The 18,564-nt window shown below is 40.6% G+C and overlaps 1 protein-coding gene across 3 annotated transcripts in view; it reads right to left on the bottom strand.

Moving 5' to 3' along the window:
* SPTLC1 (serine palmitoyltransferase long chain base subunit 1) overlaps positions 1-18,564 on the bottom strand; it is a 74,970-nt gene that overhangs the window by 30,449 nt on the left and 25,957 nt on the right. For all 3 annotated transcript variants that reach the window (XM_019936300.3, XM_019936301.3, XM_033857740.2), the window contains exons 4-6: positions 17,908-18,001; positions 17,266-17,338; positions 1,014-1,146 (exon numbers count right to left, since the gene is read on the bottom strand). In XM_019936300.3, the coding sequence (XP_019791859.1) occupies positions 1,014-1,146; positions 17,266-17,338; positions 17,908-18,001 (300 nt within the window). The remainder of the gene's footprint in view (positions 1-1,013; positions 1,147-17,265; positions 17,339-17,907; positions 18,002-18,564) is intronic.

Below are 18,564 nucleotides of genomic sequence, written 5' to 3'. Positions count from 1 at the left end.
AGCTTGGGAAAGGCTTTCCTGCAGAGGTGGTATATGTGCAGGATGAGCAGGAATTAAGCAGGAGATGAGAGGAGGAACAATGTTCTAGGCATAGGGACTCAGGGTCTTAGCACGTGCAAAGGCCTTGAGAGGAAACTAGCATATAAGGCTGGTAAGGCTACACAGCATGACCACCTAAGGGAAAATGGCAGAAAATGGGTCTAAAACAGCAGTCTAGAATGTACAAGATCATAATAAGAACTTGGATATTTATTTTAGGAATAATGGAAGCTCTTAAATGGAGTGTCTGGATATGGTGTCAAAAAGGAAAAGAGGAAACAAAAGTCACTCTGAGACCTAAATTAAGAGAGTCATTTAATAGTCCACTCAAAAGATAACAGAGGCTCGGGCTAGTGGCAGGTGCTTCTGATGGGTATAACCAGCTGCCTGGGCTATGCCAGCCCTCACTCTACTCCTCTCTGCTCTTCCCCTCCACAGTAAAAAGCAACACCATACATCTAGTGCACATGTATGCAAGTGTGTAGATTTGTTCCTGGAAAGTTAAGGAAGTCTGCAACTCATGACTTCTATATTCTTAACAAGCCATGAAGCAAGATCAGCAGAGACCAAGAGTCGCAGCGAGGGTGCTGAGAAGTGGAGTGACTTTATCAGGTAGTGTGAGTGACTAGGTGGGTTACGACCATGGACTCACAAGGACACCACACTGTCACAGAGCTGCACAGGGAAAGCAGACGGCTGGCCCCCTCCTACATAAGTTTGGCCTTCTCAACATCAATAAATAAAATCATAATGGCAGATAACGAAGCACCGACACTTTAAGGCATCCCTCCAGTGGAGGTCTCACTAATTCTGCAGAACTACTTGGCTGGGTGACTATATATTTCTTTAAAAATGAAAAAAAAAAAAAGTCAATATTATTTTAGGCACATGACCTCTAACAAAGGAATTCTCTAGGAGGGCCAATATTATTTCCAAAGGAATTCTGGTAAGAAATGTCAGTAAAGATTACTTACACAAACACAATGTCCCCTCTCTTAGAGTAAGCAGGAATAGCACTGGCTATGGTGGCAAACCCATATGAGTATATAATGGCTTCTTCTGTCTTCATAAATTTTGCCAGGCGGTCTTCCAAATCCAAGTGCACATCTAGTTCAAGAGTAAAAAGTCAAATGGTTAAACTGTCTTATAATTCTTTTTCTTTGACTAAAGAATAAATAAAATAACATAAGCAGTTTAGTTGTTAATACTGTCTAAGATAATTCTGGGCCAAAACTGTTTCTGTACTCTGTGAACTGAATCAGCTACTCATTTGTCTATAAATATGTGACTGGGACAGCTCTGACTCTAGGTTTTGCTTTTATATCACTCTAGCAATAAGAATTCAAGGTCCAGTGACCTTGTCTGCTTTAACTTCCCTCAACCAAAAATGCCAAGACTTTACCAATGTACGACATTAATTTATTAACACCTTTTTGCATTTTAGTAGAAGTGACCAAACCAGGCACTAAGACAACTGTCAACCAGCTTTTAAAAGGAAAAGAAAGAAAAAAGAAAAGTAGTTAAGTTAAAAAGAACCCCACATACTCTGCATCAAGAGAGAGGAACTTTTTCAGTTGTGGTGGTCACTCCTCTAACAGTTTGTGTCAGCACTTAGTTGTGGCACCTGCCATCACTCTGCAGGACTGAGTTTCTGTCTGAATTTCTTTTTAAGTGTACTGGTGAATTCAAACGTATAGTACAAAGAGAAATATGGTCCTTTTATGGAAGCAGCTTAAGAAGAATGTTGATGTAATTATAGGGATAAATTGTAATTATTAAACTGGTATTTTTTTTCTCTCTTACATCATGGTTCCATATAGCCTTTCACCTTCCCAGGCTAAGCCATGAGGCTTCACACCCTGGGATGGAGGGACCAGCGATGTCTAAAATAAATAGTGTACCAGCTGGCTGTGAACTGGAAAACTTCGAAGTGTCTGAAAATGAGGCATTACCCAAGAGAGAGAAAATTTTTTTAAACCTTCTTTAGTTCTTTTAACTACAGCAGGACCCAAGTCTGGAGAACAAGATCAGAGTTTTACCACATGCTCTGCGCAAAAAGAACTCAGAAGTTGATACAGGAAGGATGCAGCCAGGCCCCTCCAGCCTTGGAGCTTCATGGGAGAAACGAGAAACTCTGAGGAGTAAAGGCAGACTTTCAGAGCCGTGCCATGTCCACCGAGGGGAACTCAGAAGTGGAGGCAGTGGCAGGGGACCCAGACGTTCCCCAGTGAGGGGTGGTGGAGAGGGCCGATGGCCCGGCAGAGCCCTCCGGCCCAGATGTCGAGGACCTGTGGCTGGGAGCCTCGCTCCAGAAGACCCCTTCAGCATCAGCCTTCCCTCCAAGTATGCCCCTCCCTATCAGAGACATTCCTGGTGAGAAGGGAGAGAGGGAAAAGACCTGAGGGACTGAGATATACAAAAGAAACAACTTAACCCAGCTGGATACAAGGCTGGACAGTGAGTGGACTAAATATTTCCAACAGAGACCTGGTTAGTTGTTAAGTGTGAGATTTCCACCAACTTCCAGGAAGGAACAAGTGAGTAAGGTCAGTTTAGCAACAGGAACAAACAACTTTTTAGAACATGTGAATAAAGTGTCTAAAATCTGTAAACCCACTCACTGATTTATCAGAGGCAAGTTAATCTTATTGTGATGCTTTTAACTAGTAAAAGACAAATTTAAGAATTATAAAAGATACAACTTCACAAAGGACTATATTTTAAAAAGTAGTTAAATGAGGGCTGTCCAACAATCTCATTCAATTGTTAATCAAACATTTAGTAAGTATCACATAAAAATACTCTGATAAGCACTGGATCAAAGAGAAATATAGGGTTTCTGCCACTTGACAAGGTGAGACAGCTAAGAGAGGCACCTGGCAGCTGTCAATGGAGAACTCGGAGCCCAGAGGGGCAGATACAAGGCTAAGCTGTGCCTTCAGTCCCCTGGTCTGAAGCACTTGGGCCCCTTCTACACTCAGAACTACAACACGTTCACAGTGACTTCTGACTAAAGGCACACAGGTCCCTCGATTGTGAACCAAAGGCTGCTGGGGTGGGCGCCAGCTATTGAGTGAGAGATGAGAAGACACAGAGGGTCCGAACTAAATCTCAATTTGATGGCAAGAGAGGTGTAGTGAGGAATTAGAAAATTTAGCAGCAATATCCAAATAATAAAATAAATTGAAGACACTTCATTTGTAGACTTCTTAAAGGATGATACAGAATTGTGAAAATGAACTATTTATCCCATTCCAATTTATCCCATCAAGTAATGATAAACAACTAGGCATGCTTCTTCCCATTTATAAGTTAAAATGTATACCAACATAGTTTATTACATAAAAAACACATGAAATACCACTTTATTTCCATTACCAATCAGGTAGTCATTTTTATAGAAGTGACACTTTCATTAGATCAACATTAAATAAATATGAGATTTCACAATAACGTTTAGAAGAATGCATCCCGGTTGATCAAAATGGTACCAAAAGAGTGCTTAGCTCTTCAAGCATCAAATCTGTGACACCAACACCACCAAGTCTGAAGACTTGATCTTGCTCCTGACTGCCCGCCCTTCCACGAGATATGCTGCCAGGGAAATGTGGCAGGCACAGTCTGGCAAGAACGAGGAAAGCAGCAAAGCACCAGAGAACCAGCTACCTCCATGCAGCTGAGCATGGGCGTGTCTCAGGCATGTCTTCCTTTCCTCTTTGTTAGTGCTCTCTGAGCACCCTGCCTACAGATACGTCCCCACCATTCTGTTGCCTCTCACTTCTGATGAGACAGGAGGGCAGGTCCCCCATAGGAGGCCTCCTTCAAATTACAATGCTGCCTCTAAACTGGGAATCATCTACCCCAAATCTCAACAATTTAGCTAGCAGATGGACAACCCAAGCCACAGTGAATTGCTCTCATTCAATATCTACATTTTAAAAAGAAAAAAACATGCTATGTTTACAGACACATAGCTATGCTATACAGACAAACTGTTTTTGGCAACTACAAAAAAGGATTTTAAATCATTCTGTAGCTCTAAATGACTCTCTTCACTGATTAGCAATAAAACAGTAAAACAATCTTGGCTTTGTTTTAGGGCTTTAGAGTTAGCTACCCAGTTGATAAAAATTATGTTAGTATTCTCATTATACATACTCATAGCCATTTTTATGTCATTGCCATAAAGTGGTAAGAAGAATCTCTTTACAATAAATCAATGACTTACTGGTTCTTGCCTAGTCCCAAAAGTTTAAAAAAGATGGGCCTTTCCTCCTCCTATCTAAAGACACTGGGTTTTAGGGGATGTCAGCCATGCAAAGCAGGTTTTGTGACAGGTAAACACGGACAGTTGCATAACATCTTTTGATGTCTGATAGCTACTCTGCAATGAAGAAACTCTTAACCCAAAGGCGGGGGAGGCAGCAAACAGAAAAACTGCCAGGGCATGTTCTTTGAGTTTGGATGCCTATCTTCTGTGTGTATGATCCATTTAAACAATTAGTGCCACAGCTTTGCACGCGTCATTCTCTAATTCACTGCTAGGAACCAATAGGGTAGGCAAGAGGCCACGGAGGAAGGTGACCAGAAAGCCTCTGTGTCTTCTCAGCACTTGTTGCCCTTTCTGGCACCTGCTCCCTCACCAGAATGTAAGAGACGGGAGGCAAGGCCAGGGCAGGATGCCCTACACCAAACACAAGGCCTGGCCATGGCAGTCATCACAGGGGGTTCAGATCTGGGCTCCCTCATTGCCAGGTCTGAACCATGGACAGGCCCAAAACTGCTCTGTGCCTCTCAGTCCTTCCTCTGTCAAATGGTTAACAGTTCTACCTGCCTCAAAGGACTGTTAGGAGAACTGCAAGAGAATGCTTATAAAACACTCAGAACAATGTCTGGCATGGAAAAAGCAACATGCTGGTGTTTGTTCAACTAACTCAATATTTGTAGAATAAAAATAAGCTTTTTTTTTAATGAGATTTAGGGAGATTGTCTTTCAGTGTAGATTATAAATCTATAATAGGATTTTTACTTTCCTTGTCATCCTACTTTATCTGATTTTTTTTCTTTACATCTTTACTGGAGTATAACTGCTTTACAATGGTGTTAGTTTCTGCTTTACAACAAAGTGAATCAGTTATACATATACATATGTTCCCATATCTCTTCCCTCTTGCATCTCCCTCCCTCCCACTCTCCCTATCCCACCCCTCTAGGTGGTCACAAAACACCAAGCTGATCTCCCTGTGCTATGCAGCTGCTTCCCACTAGCAATCTATTTTACATTTAGTAGTGTATATATGTCCATGCCACTCTCTCGCTTTGTCACAGCTTACCCTTCCCCCTCCCCATATCCTCAAGTCCATTCTCAACTAGGTCTGTGTCTTTATTCCTGTCTTACCCCTAGGTTCTTCATGACATTTTTTTCCTTAAATTCCATACATATGTGTTAGCATACGGTATTTGTCTTTCTCTTTCTGACTTACTTCACTCTGTACGACAGACTCTAGGTCCATCCACCTCATTACAAATAGCTCAATTTCGTTTCTTTTTATGGCGGAGTAATATTCCATTGTATATATGTGCCACATCTTCTTTATCCATTCATCTGATGATGGACACTTAGGTTGTTTCCATCTCCGGGCTATTGTAAATAGAGCTGCAATGAACATTTTGGTACATGACTCTTTTTGAATTATGGTTTTCTCAGGGTATATGCCCAGTAGTGGGATTGCTGGGTCATATGGTAGTTCTATTTCTAGTTTTTTAAGGAACCTCCATACTGTTCTCCATAGTGGCTGTACCAATTCACATTCCCACCAGCAGTGCAAGAGGGTTCCCTTTTCTCCACACCCTCTCCAGCATTTATTGCTTGTAGATTTTTTGATGATGGCCATTCTGACTGGTGTGAGATGATATCTCATTGTAGTTTTGATTTGCATTTCTCTAATGATTAATGATGTTGAGCACTCTTTCATGTGTTTGTTGGCAGTCTGTATATCTTCTTTGGAGAAATGTCTATTTAGGGCTTCTGCCCATTTTTGGATTGGGTTGTTTGGTTTTCTGTCATTGAGCTGCATGAGCTGCCTATAAATTTTGGAGATTAATCCTTTGTCAGTTGCTTCATTTGCAAATATTTTCTCCCATTCTGAGTGTTGTCTTTTGGTCTTGTTTATGGTTTCCTTTGCTGTGCAAAAGCTTTGAAGTTTCATTAGTCCCATTTGTTTATTTTTGTTTTTATTTCCACTGCTCTAGGAGGTGGGTCAAAAAGGATCTTGCTGTGATTTATGTCATAGAGTGTCCTGCCCATGTTTTCCTCTAAGAGTTTGATAGTTTCTGGCCTTACATTTAGGTTTTTAATGCATTTTGAGCTTATTTTTGTGTATGGTGTTAGGGAGTGATCTAATCTCATACTTTTACATGTACCTGTCCAGTTTTCCCAGCACCACTTATTGAAGAGGCTGTCCTTTCTCCAAAGTACATTCCTGCCTCCTTTATCAAAGATAAGGTGACCATATATGCGTGGGTTTATCACTGCGCTTTCTATCGTGTTCCATTGATCTATCTTTCTGTTTCTGTGCCAGTACAATACTGTCTTGATTACTGTCACTTTGTAGTATAGTATGAAGTCAGGGAGCCTGATTCCTCCAGCTCCATTTTTGGTTCTCAAGATTGCTTTGGCTATTCGGGGTCTTTTGTGTTTCCATACAAAAATTGTGAAATTTTTTGTTCTAGATCTGTGAAAAATGCCAGTGGTAGTTTGACAGGGATTGCATTGAATCTGTAGATTGCTTTGGGTAGTAGAGTCATTTTCACAATGTTGATTCTTCCAATCCAAGAACATGGTATATCTCTCCACGTATTTGTATCATCTTTAATTTCTTTCAACAGTGTCTTATAATTAACTGCATACAGTTCTCCTTAGGTAGGTTTATTCCTAGATATTTTATTCTTTTTGTTGCAATTGTAAATGGGAGTGTTTTCTTAATTTCACTTTCAGATTTTTCACCATTAGTGCATAGGAATGCCAGAGATTTCTGTGCATTAATTTTGTATCCTGCTACTTTACCAAATTCATTGATTAGGTCTAGTAGTTTTCTGGTAGCATCTTTAGGATTCTCTACGTATAGTATCATGTCATCTGCAAACAGTGACAACTTTACTTCTTCTTTTGCGATTTGGATTCCTTTTATTTCTTTTTCTTCTGATTGCTGTGGCAAAAACTTCCAAAACTATGTTGAATAATAGTGGTGAGAGTGGGCAACCTTGTCTTGTTCCTGGTCTTAGTGAAAATGGTTTCATTTTTTCACCACTGAGGACAATGTTGGCTGTGGGTTTGTCATATATGGCCTTTATTATGTTGAGGAAAGTTCCCTCTATGCCTACTTTCTGCAGGGTTTTTATCATAAATGGTGTTGAATTTTGTCAAAAGCTTTCTCTGCATCTGTTTAGATGATCGTATGTTTTTTCTCCTTCAATTTGTTAATATGGTGTATCACATTGATTGCTTTGCATATACTGATGAATCCTTGCATTCCTGGAATAAACCCCACTTGATCATGGTGTATGATCCTTTTAATGCTGTTGGATTCTGTTTGCTAGTGTTTTGTTGAGGACTTTTGCATCTATGTTCATCAGTGATATTGGCCTGTAGTTTTCTTTCTTTGTGACGTCTTTGTCCGGTTTTGGTATCAGCGTGATGGTGGCCTCGTAGAATGAGTTTGGGAGTGTTCCTCCCTCTGCTATATTTTGGAAGAGTTTGAGAAGGATAGGTGTTAGCTCTTCTCTAAATGTTTGATAGAATTCACCTGTGAAGCCATCTGGTCCTGGGCTTTTGTTTGTTGGAAGATTTTTAATCACAGTTTCAATTTCAGTGCTTGTGACTGGTCTCTTCAAATTTTCTATTTCTTCCAGATTCAGTCTTGGCAGGTTGTGCCTTTCTAAGAATTTGTCCATTTCTTCCAGGTTGTCCATTTTATTGGCATAGAGTTACTTGTAGTACTCTCTCATGATCTTTTGTATTTCTGCAGTGTCAGTTGTTACTTCTCCTTTTTCATTTCTAATTCTATTGATTTGAGTCTTCTCCCTCTTTTTCTTGATGAGTCTGGCTAATGGTTTATCAATTTTGTTTATCTTCTCAAAGAACCAGCTTTTAGTTTTATTGATCTTTGCTATCGTTTCCTTCATTTCTTTTTCATTTATTTCTGATATGATCTTTATGATTTCTTTCCTTCTGCTAACTTTGGGGGTTTTTTGTTCTTCTTTCTCTAATTGCTTTAGGTGCAAGGTTAGGTTGTTTATTCAAGATGTTTCCTGTTTCTTAAGGTAGGATTGTATTGCTATAATCGTCCCTCTTAGAACTGCTTTTGCTGCATCCCATAGGTTTTGGGTCGTCGTGTCTCCATTATCATTTGTTTCTAGGTATTTTTTAATTTCCTCTTTGATTTCTTCAGTGATCACTTCGTTATTAAGTAGTGTATTGTTTAGCCTCCATGTGTTTGTATTTTTTTACAGAACTTTTCCTGTAATTGATATCTAGTCTCATAGTGTTGTGGTTGGAAAAGATACTTGATAAAATTTCAATTTTCTTAAATTTAGCAAGGCTTGATTTGTGACCCAAGATATGATATATCCTGGAGAATGTTCCATGAGCACTTGAGAAAAATGTGTATTCTGTTGTTTTTGGATGGAATGTCCTATAAATATCAATTAAGTCCATCTTGTTTAATGTATCATTTAAAGCTTGTGTTTCCTTATTTATTTTCATCTTGCATCTGTCCATTGGTGAAAGTGGGGTGTTAAAGTCCCTTACTATGAATGTGTTACTGTCGATTTCCCCTTTCATGGCTGTTAGTATTTGCCTTATGTATTGAGGTGCTCCTATGTTAGGTGCATAAATATTTACAATTGTTATATCTTCTTCTTGGATCAATCCCTTGATCATTATGTAGTGTCCTTCTTTGTCTCTTCTAATAGTCTTTATTTTAAAGTCTATTTTGTCTGATAAGAGAATTGCTACTCCAGCTTTCTTTTGGTTTCCATTTGCATGGAATATCTTTTTCCATCCCCTTACTTTCAGTCTGTATGTGTCTCTAGGTCTGAAGTGGGTCTCTTGTAGACAGCATATACATGGGTCTTGTTTTTGTATCCATTCAGCCAATCTGTGTCTTTTGGTGGGAGCATTTAGTCCATTTACATTTAAGGTAATTATCGGTATGTATGTTCCTATTCCCATTTTCTTAATTGCTTTGGGTTCGTTATTGTTAAGTCTTTTCCTTCTCTTGTGTATCTTGCCTAGAGAAGTTCCTTTAGCATTTGCTGAAAAGCTGGTTTGGTGGTGCTGAACTCTCTCAGCTTTTGCTTGTCTGTAAAGGCTTTAATTTCTCCATCAAATCTGAATGAGATCCTTGCTGGGTAGAGTAATCTTGGTTGCAGGTTTTTCTTCTTCATCACTTTAAATATGTCCTGCCAGTTCCTTCTGCCTTGCAGAGTTTCTGCTGAAAGATCAGCTGTTAACCTTATGGGGATTCCCTTGTATGTTATTTGTTGTTTTCCCTTGCTGCTTTTAATATGTTTTCTTTATATTTAATTTCTGACAGTTTGATTAGTATGTGTCTTGGCGTATTTTTCCTTGCATTTATCCTGTATGGGACTCTCTGTGCTTCCTGGACTTGATTAACTATTTCCTTTTCCATATTAGGGAAGTTTTCAACTATAATCTCTTCAAATATTTTCTCAGTCCCTTTCTTTTCTCTTCTTCTTCTGGAACCCCTATAATTCAAATGTTGGTGCGTTTAATGTTGGCCCAGAGGTCTCTGAGACTGTCCTCAGTTCTTTTCATTCTCCTTTCTTTATTTTGCTCTGCAGTAGTTATTTCCAGTATTTTATCTTCCAGGTCACTTATCCGTTCTTCTGCCTCAGTTGTCCTGCTATTGATCCCATCTAGAGTATTTTTTTTTTTTTTTTTTGTGGTACGCGGGCCTCTCACCGTTGTGGCCTCTCCCGCTGCGGAGCAACAGGCTCCGGACGCACAGGCCCAGCGGCCATGGCTCACAGGTCCAGCCGCTCCGTGGCATGCGGGATCCTCCCGGACCGGGGCACGAACCCGCGTCCCCTGCATTGGCAGGCGGACTCTCAACCACTGTGCCACCAGTGAAGCCCTAGAGTATTTTTTTAAAAAAATAAATTTATTTATTTATTTTTGGCTGAATTGGGTCTTTGTTGCTGCGCGTGGGCTTTCTCTAGTTGCAGCGAGCAGGGGCTACTCTTCATTGTGGTGCGAGGGTTTCTCATTGCTGTGGCTTTGTTGCGGAGCACGGGCTCTAGGTGCGCAGGCTTCAGTAGCTGTGGCTTGCAGGCTCTAGAGCGCAGGCTCATGGCACGCTGGTTTAGTTACTCCACGGCATGTGGGATCTTCCCAGACCAGGTCTCGAACCTGTGTCCCCGGCATTGGCAGGCGGATTCTTAACCACTGCGCCATCAGGGAAGCCCTAGAGTACTTTTAATTTCATTTATTGTGTTTTTCATCGTTGCTTGTTTCATGTTTAGTTCTTCTAGGTCCTTGTTAAATGTTTCTTGCATTTTTTCTATTCTATTTCCAAGATTTTGGATCATCTTTACTACCATTATTCTGAATTCTTTTTCAGTTAAACTGCCTATTTCCTCTTCATTTGTTAGGTCTGGTGCGTTTTTATCTTGCTCCTTCATCTGTTGTGTGTTCTTCTGTCTTCTCATTTTGCTTATCTTACTGTGTTTGGGGTCTCCTTTTTGTATGCTGCAGGTTTGTAATTCCTGTTGTTTTTGGTGTCTGTCCCCAGTGGCTAAGTTGGTTCAGTGGGTTGTGTAGGCTTCCTGGTGGAGGGGACCAGTGCCTGTGTTCTGGTGGATGAGGCTGGATCTTGTCTTTCTGGTGGGCAGGTCCACGTCTGGTGGTGTGATTTGGGGTGTCTGTGGACTTATTATGATTTTAGGCAGCCTGTCTGCTAATGGGTGGGGTTGTGTTCCTGTCTTGCTAGCTGTTTGGCATAGGGTGTCCCACACTGTAGCTTGCTGGCCGTTGAGTGAAGCGGGGTGCTGGTGTTGAGATGGAGATCTCTGGGCGATTTTTGCTGTTTGATATTATGTGGAGCTGAGAGGTGTCTTGTTGACCAGTGTCCTGAAGTTGGCTCTCCCATGGCGGCAGCACCAAGAGCCTTTCATCCACACGGCTCAGAATAAAAGGGAGAAAAAGTAGAAAGAAAGAAGAAAGAAAGAATTAGTAGAAGTAGAAAGAAAGCAAGGAAGGAAGGAAGGAAGGAAGGAAGGAGGGAAGGAAGGAAATAAATAAATAAAATAAAATAAAGTAAGATAAAATAATTTAAATAAAAAATAATTATTAAGAACAAAAAAAATTTTTTTTTAAAAGGAAAAAAAAAAAAAAACCCAGACGGATAGAACCCTAGGACAAATGGTGGAAGCAAAGCTACACAGACAAAATCTCACAAGGAAGCATACACATACCCAGTCACAAAAAGAGGAAAAGGGGAAAAAATAATAAATCTTGCTCTCAAAGTCCACCTCCTCAGTTTGGGATGATTCGTTGTCTATTCATGTATTCCACAGATGCAGGGTACATCAAGTTGATTGTGGAGCTTTAATCCACTGCTTATGAGGCTGCTGGGAGAGATTTCCCTTTCTCTTCTTTGTTCTCAAAGCTCCCGGGACTCAGCTTTGGATTTGTCCCCGCCTGTGCGTGTAGGTCGCCGGAGGTCGTCTGTTCTTCGCTCAGACAGGACGAGGTTAAAGGAGCAGCTGCTTCGGGGACTCTGGCTCACTCAGGCCTGGAGGAGGGAGGGGTACGGAGTGCGGGGCGAGCCTGCGGCGGCAGAGGCTGGCGTGACATTGCGCCAGACTGAGGCGTGCTGTGTGTTCTCCCGGGGAAGTTGTCCCTGGATTCCGGGACCCTGGCAGTGGCGGGCTGCACAGGCTCCCCAGAAGGGGGGTATGGATAGTGACTTGTGCTCGCACACAGGCTTCTTGGTGGCGGCAGCAGCAGCCTTAGCGTCTCATGCCCGTCTCTGGGGTCTGCGCTTTTAGCCACGGCTCACGCCCGTTTCTGGAGCTCCTTTAAGCAGCGCTCTTAATCCCCTCTCCTCACGCACCAGGAAACAAAGAGGGAAGAAAAAGTCTCTTGCCTCTTTGGCAGGTCCAGACTTTTCCCCGGACTCCCTCCCGGCTAGCCGTGGTGCACTAACCCCCTGGAGGCTGTGTTCATGCCGCTAACTCCAGTCCTCTCCTTCCGCTCTGACTGAAGCCCGAGCCTCAGCTCCCATCCCCACCTGCCCCGGCAGGTGAGCAGATAAGCCTCTCGGGCTGGTTAGTGCCGTTCGGCACCAATCCTCTGTGCGGGAATCTCTCCACTTTGCCCTCTGCACCCCTGTTGCTGTGCTCTCCTCCGGGGCTCCGAAGCTTTCCCCCTCCAAAAAAGAGTAATCTTTTATAAGGAAAAAAGGTACGCTATCTGCTAATTACGTTATCCAAATCCTGGATATTAAAGAACTATCTTATATTAAAGCCACTTATTCAAGTTCATATTTATCAGAATAAAAAGAGGTATTATGGCCTTCTTGATTGTTTTTCAGAGGAAAGACTATAAAATACCCAACTTTAGAACAGTTTAAAAACAACCAACTATATTTTCTCTTAAAATCTCCATATTTTTGTGTTACATACCTTTTTTTTTTTTTTTTTGCGGTACGCGGGCCTCTCACTGTTGTGGCCTCTCTCATTGCAGAGCATAGGCTCCGGACGCGCAGGCTCAGCGGCCATGGCTCACTCCCCCAGCCGCTCCATGGCATGTGCGATCTTCCCAGACCGGGGCACGAACCCATGTCCCCTGCACCGGCAGGCGGACTCTCAACCACTGCGCCACCAGGGAAGCCCTGCAGACTTTTTTTAAATCCCTTGAGACTTGGACAATTTTCTTAAAAGTACAAATGTCACCTATGTACTCATTAAAACGTTAAAAACAGTGCTGAATGTTTTCCAGAATGTTTTCACATACAGTATCTTATTCTTACCAAAATGTTCTAAGTTGTGCAACAAAGATGATTCCCTGCCTACACTGTGAAAACTACAATTCCATGACTGGTAGGAAGAAGTGGCAGATCTAAGAATTTTATGACCAAATGCCCTTCCTACTAAAACATGCATTCATGGTCCTACAACAGAGAGAAAATATTTTTTAAAATAAACAAATGAACAATTGTTCACTATTGGCTCTAGAACACAATTATATGCCACTATCTCTCACCATGAAACTGCCACTAATTGTCTTTTGATTTAGTTTAAGACCAAAGAATCAAGTAGGCATCATGTATGCAAAGCAGATCCCAGGCACAGGGATAAACCACATGTAATTGAGATCTGAATGCATTACAAACAAAACAATCAGAGAGGTTCAACAAGAGAAACTATCAAAGTGCACAGGGACCCCATTAGCCTTAGAGGAAAGGAAGGCTCCACAACCTGATAAAATCACTTGACTGATTCTAAACTACACATTAAAACGATAAGATGAGAAGGTGGAAACACTTCTGATCCACACAGTCCTCACAAGACTATTTTAAGAACCTGCTGGGCCTTTAGGAGGCAGGAGAACATTTAGCCTAAGAAACTAGAAGAATTTTAATTCAACTGTCAATTTTCTTTTTTTGTGTTAATCATCCAGTACCATCTAATATGTTACTATGAAATAATAAACAGAAAATGTTTTAATAAGGAAATTTACTTTTCCAGTAAGTGATTTTCATTCACTATCTGAAAAGTTGAGAAAAGAGCTAGAAGACAGAGCATTTTCATCACTGAAAACAGATGCCTGAGTGATATTAGTACTTCCAGGAAAAGAAAAAGCCAAAATCAAAAGCAACCTATTGGTGGGCCTGGGAAAGAGACCCTAGCCTTACACACAAGCTACTAAAATGAGAGGAAAGGGAAGTTCACTTCTGCTTTAATGCTCAGTACAAAGGGCAAATATCTAAATATTTAGAATAATTTAATTATAGAGGGTATTTTATTTTATTTTTAAAATAAATTTATTTATTTATTTTTGGCTGCGTTGGGTCTTCATTGCTGTGCGCAGGCTTTCTCTAGTTGTGGCTAGTGGGAGCTACTCTTTGTTGCAGAGTACGGGCTCTAGGCACGCGGGCTTCAGTAGTCATGGCGCACAAGCTTAGTTGCTCCGTGGCATGTGGGATCTTCCTGGACCAGGGCTTGAACCTGTGTCCCCTGGATTGGCAGGCGGATTCTTAACCACTGCGCCACCAGGGAAGTCCCAAGGGTATTTTAGAGATTTAAAATATAGCCTTAGCTGACCTCAAGTATCTTCTTGAACTTATCTAACACTGAAATTTCAAGGTAATTTAATACAACTACAGTAATATAAGTGATTAGTTCCAGAATAAGGAAAAACATAGAAAATACCCTGTTGGAAAACCAAGTAAAAATACATACTATATACACATAAAGAAAGGAAAAAAGATGATAAGCAAGCATGGGCAACTGTTGAAAAGGAACAAAACAAGTTTACAGGAAGGACAATGTACTCAGAAAACAATACACATTACTCCAAGCTGTAGGTTTGGTGTCTTATTACAAAACCATCACACTGCAAATTAACCTTCAACCTTTGTCCAGATACCACAGTCTGTTTGAACCTTTGACTACATTAGGATAAGGATGACACAGTGACCAATAATGTAGTTCACAGAGTAGCTAATACACAACTATGTGTTCATTATATTGACTCTGGTGGCCCATTCAGACACTTGAAGGATCAAATCCAATTTAAATTTAAAACGCACTTGAACAGCACACCACATGTATGTGGTATGCTACCATTTTTGTAAAACTGGGGGGGAAATGTATGGAAGTGGTTTGCACACACTGAAAAAAGCCTGGAAGAATGAACAAGAAACTACTGAGAGTAGCTGTCTTTTTTGGGGGTGGAATGGCAGTGGGGAGAAGACTTCACTATCTCTTTAAATCTTTGAGGTTTATATCTTGGATTGAATTATTCAATCAAGAAAATTAATTTAGGATGGATCAAGAGGGTTTTATGAAAAGTGAAATAAGTTGGACAGAGAAAGACAAATAGCATATGATCTCACTAATATGTGGACTCTAAAAAACAAAACAAACAAAATGAAAACAGACTCATAGATACACAGAACAAAGGGGTGGTTGCCAGAGGGAAAGGGGATCAGGGGTGGGGAAAATTAGGTGTAGGGGATTAAGAGGTACAAAGCTCCAGTTATAAAATAAATAAGCAATGGTGATGTAACACACAGCATAAGGAATATGGCCAAAAATATTGTAATAACTTTGGGGACAGACGGTTACTAGACTCCATGGTGATCATTTCATAATGTATGCATGTCAGATCACTATATACTACACCTGAAACTAACGTAATATTGTACATCAACTATATTTAAATTAAAAAAATTAATTTAAAAATCACTAAAGATCCCCCCCCCCCCAAGTTTGGAGGCACACAGCATCCTATTACACATATTTCAGGTGATCCAAATGAAAAACTGACTGGGCAATTAAAACAACATATTTCCATAGTTCTGGGAAAACTGGTCTTGAAGATTTGAAACTTTTTTTTCTCTAAATTTAGCAATAAATCTCTTATCAGTCTTCTCAGATTAACTCCTGAGCAAGAGCCAAGGCCACACATGCAAATAAGATCTACTAGAAAGAGAGGCTTTTAAGAAAGCAATTTCTTTACCCCACAAGCAGATCATGGAAAGAAAGCCTTGTTGATCAGATTACAACAAACAACTTTGTAAAAAAAATGCCTTTTTTAGTTTTCTAATTCTTATGAAGGAAATAATACCCTACCAGTAAAAAGCAGGCAAACAAATCATGTTTGCACTAGGCTAGAGGAAAGAGAGAGCCTCTGATCTGAGCTCTTTTAAGTCTTTGATCTTGCCATTAATATTGCAAATCAGAATACTTATTTTCTAGTTTTAGGGCTGAAATTAATTAGCTATGTGACCATGAGGAAGTCACTTAACCTCTCTGAGCTTTCTGTTCTTCTTCTGAATAGCTGGATTTTCCAACTGTAGGATTTCCAACTGTAGGATTCTTGGACACCAACTCCCATCATCTGTTTCCAATAAAAATAATTTAACCACTAAATTAGCTAAGGGATAAAGAAAGGTGCTCCCTTAAATAAAAACATCTTAACTGTTAAAGTGAAAAAAACAAAGACCCAGAAATGAAAATGAGTAGAGAAGACAAAAGAGACTTGCCTGGCCCCACTGTCCCCACCCTCTGACATTTTGTAAACCAGAATGTTATTTCCAGTAATATACTTATTTGGAAAATTATTTAACAACATTTTTGAAATTTTCAGAAGCAAAGAACAATATACATTTAATAAAAAACCACCATAAAATTCCAGGGTCTTCTTTGATGACTCTGATTTAGGGAGTTCATCGTGTTTGAAATCACACTCTCATCCTAATATGTAGTTAGCCCATCTCCAGGTCATCCACACACAAGGAAATCAATGATCCTTTGTCTTCATTCCAGAAAGAAAAGGGCTACACAGTCTATGACCTCCCCCATCCCCCAAATCTGTTCTCACTTTCCTTCCGGCACGTGGTGGCTGCCCAGCTAGAGCAATTTTCCAGTCCCTCTGCTGGGAGACATGACCTGGGTAATGTTCTCACCAACAGAATGTGGCCGGAATGATAAGCACCACCACCTGCCCACCTAAACAGGTACCAATGCCCTGCACTCCTGCTCCTCCATACTCATCACTTGGCTTCGGTCACACAAAGATGGTGCCCTGAGGCCTAGAGCAACGAGACAGGGAAAATCTGGGTTCCTGCATGACTACAAAGAGCAGAGCCACTCACAACCGGATGCTTCCCCTTACAACTGTCATGCACAGCAGAAACAGTCTCCTCACACCATGTCTCCTGGGGCAAATGCAACAAGAGCTCAGGCTTCGCCCTACTGAGACAGTGTGCCTTAGATACCTATGACTCTTGTCCACAACGGACAGTCAGCCCCAGACCAATGCATCTCCTACCAATGATTTCAAACACAAAATCTAGAAAGTTCACCAGCTTATTTCCACAACTAATTAAGGATACCTTTTCCAAGGAGTTTTGAAATCAAACTGAATCTTAATTCTTGAAAGCAGTAGTCTGAAAAATATGACAGAAAACATACCAAATGTGCCATAAAATCCTCTAGGTCCACAAGTTCCCACACCATACTTCTTTAGAGATGCCAAAGCTGCTGCCTTTGTGAAAGTAAAAAAAAAATTAGACTGTAATAATATATCTTTAACAGTTTAAAAATGACATTTCCTATTCTTTAACCCACATAGCTCCCCAGTACCCTGGCTTTTCCTTTCTTAGTACTAAGACAATTCTAACAGGATATAAAGAAAAGAGGGATGGGAAGACTTAGGTATACGACTTAAAACATGGAAAAGTTATATTAGCTTGATCATTAAAACCTGGTTAACTCAATGCATTCGTACTTTCTGGCATTTGTGGGCACAGGTCTTTCCTCAAAAAATGTTTACTGGCCCACAATCCCAACAGGAGATGAAGCAATTTCCTAGACACATCTCCAACTATTACCTGGGTCTGGTTCATATAGTTCTCTGGTTGTCACCCAGCACTAAGCCACATTAGGACACTCTTGCCTCCCTTTGTTGAAAACTAGGTTACAGCTCTGTCACTAAAGAGTAAAGAGTAAGTACTTACACAGCCCCTTCTGATATTCTGCATTTGTCTCTTATTTTATGTCCAGATGCTTATGTCAGTCATGTTATCTGTCCACTTCAGCATATGTGCTACTTACCTTGAGCCTAGGGTTATCCAACAATCCAAGAAAATTGAATGAGGCAAAGTTTATACATTCTTTTCCATTCACCACAATGTTATGGCTTGGAGGGCTGGGGAAAGAGACAGGAGTGGTATACTTCAGCAGTCATTCTTGTTACAGGACACACATTATCAGCTGTCCAGAAGAGGGAAGGTGACAGGACACACAAGTGTTGTCATTCTACTCTATTTGCCTTCTGGCCTCCTAGCTCTCTTTTTATTCTTAAAAAGTAAAATTAGACAATAGTATATTAAAAATCAGATACTCGGTCATCAATTCTACTCTTAATAGGCCACCTAGTAGTACTTAAATAAAAAAAATTGAGCTAGAATTCCAAGATGAATAGATGAATGGCAAACTGTTGCTTTAGTTTTAAAACTCACTTAAGAAAGAAGTTGCTAAATAAAGTACCTGGAATGAGACAAACAGGGAGAAAATATAAAAAGATCAAGATCAAAGGTATGAAGAGGCAGAGCAAGTAACAATCTTACAGTTAAGTGGTTTAAAAATACATGTTACTAGGACTTCCCCCATGGTCCAGTGGGTAAGACTCTGCGTTCGCAATGCAGGGGGCCTGGGTTTGATCCTTGGTGGGGAACTAGATCACACATGCATGCTGCAACTAAGAAGTCC

The sequence above is a fragment of the Tursiops truncatus genome, chromosome 6, assembly GCF_011762595.2.
Source record: "Tursiops truncatus isolate mTurTru1 chromosome 6, mTurTru1.mat.Y, whole genome shotgun sequence".
In the NCBI taxonomy this organism is placed as follows: Eukaryota; Metazoa; Chordata; class Mammalia; order Artiodactyla; family Delphinidae; genus Tursiops; species Tursiops truncatus.
The sequence above is the reverse complement of the archived record's forward strand: the minus strand, read 5'-3'. Positions and strand labels throughout refer to the sequence as shown.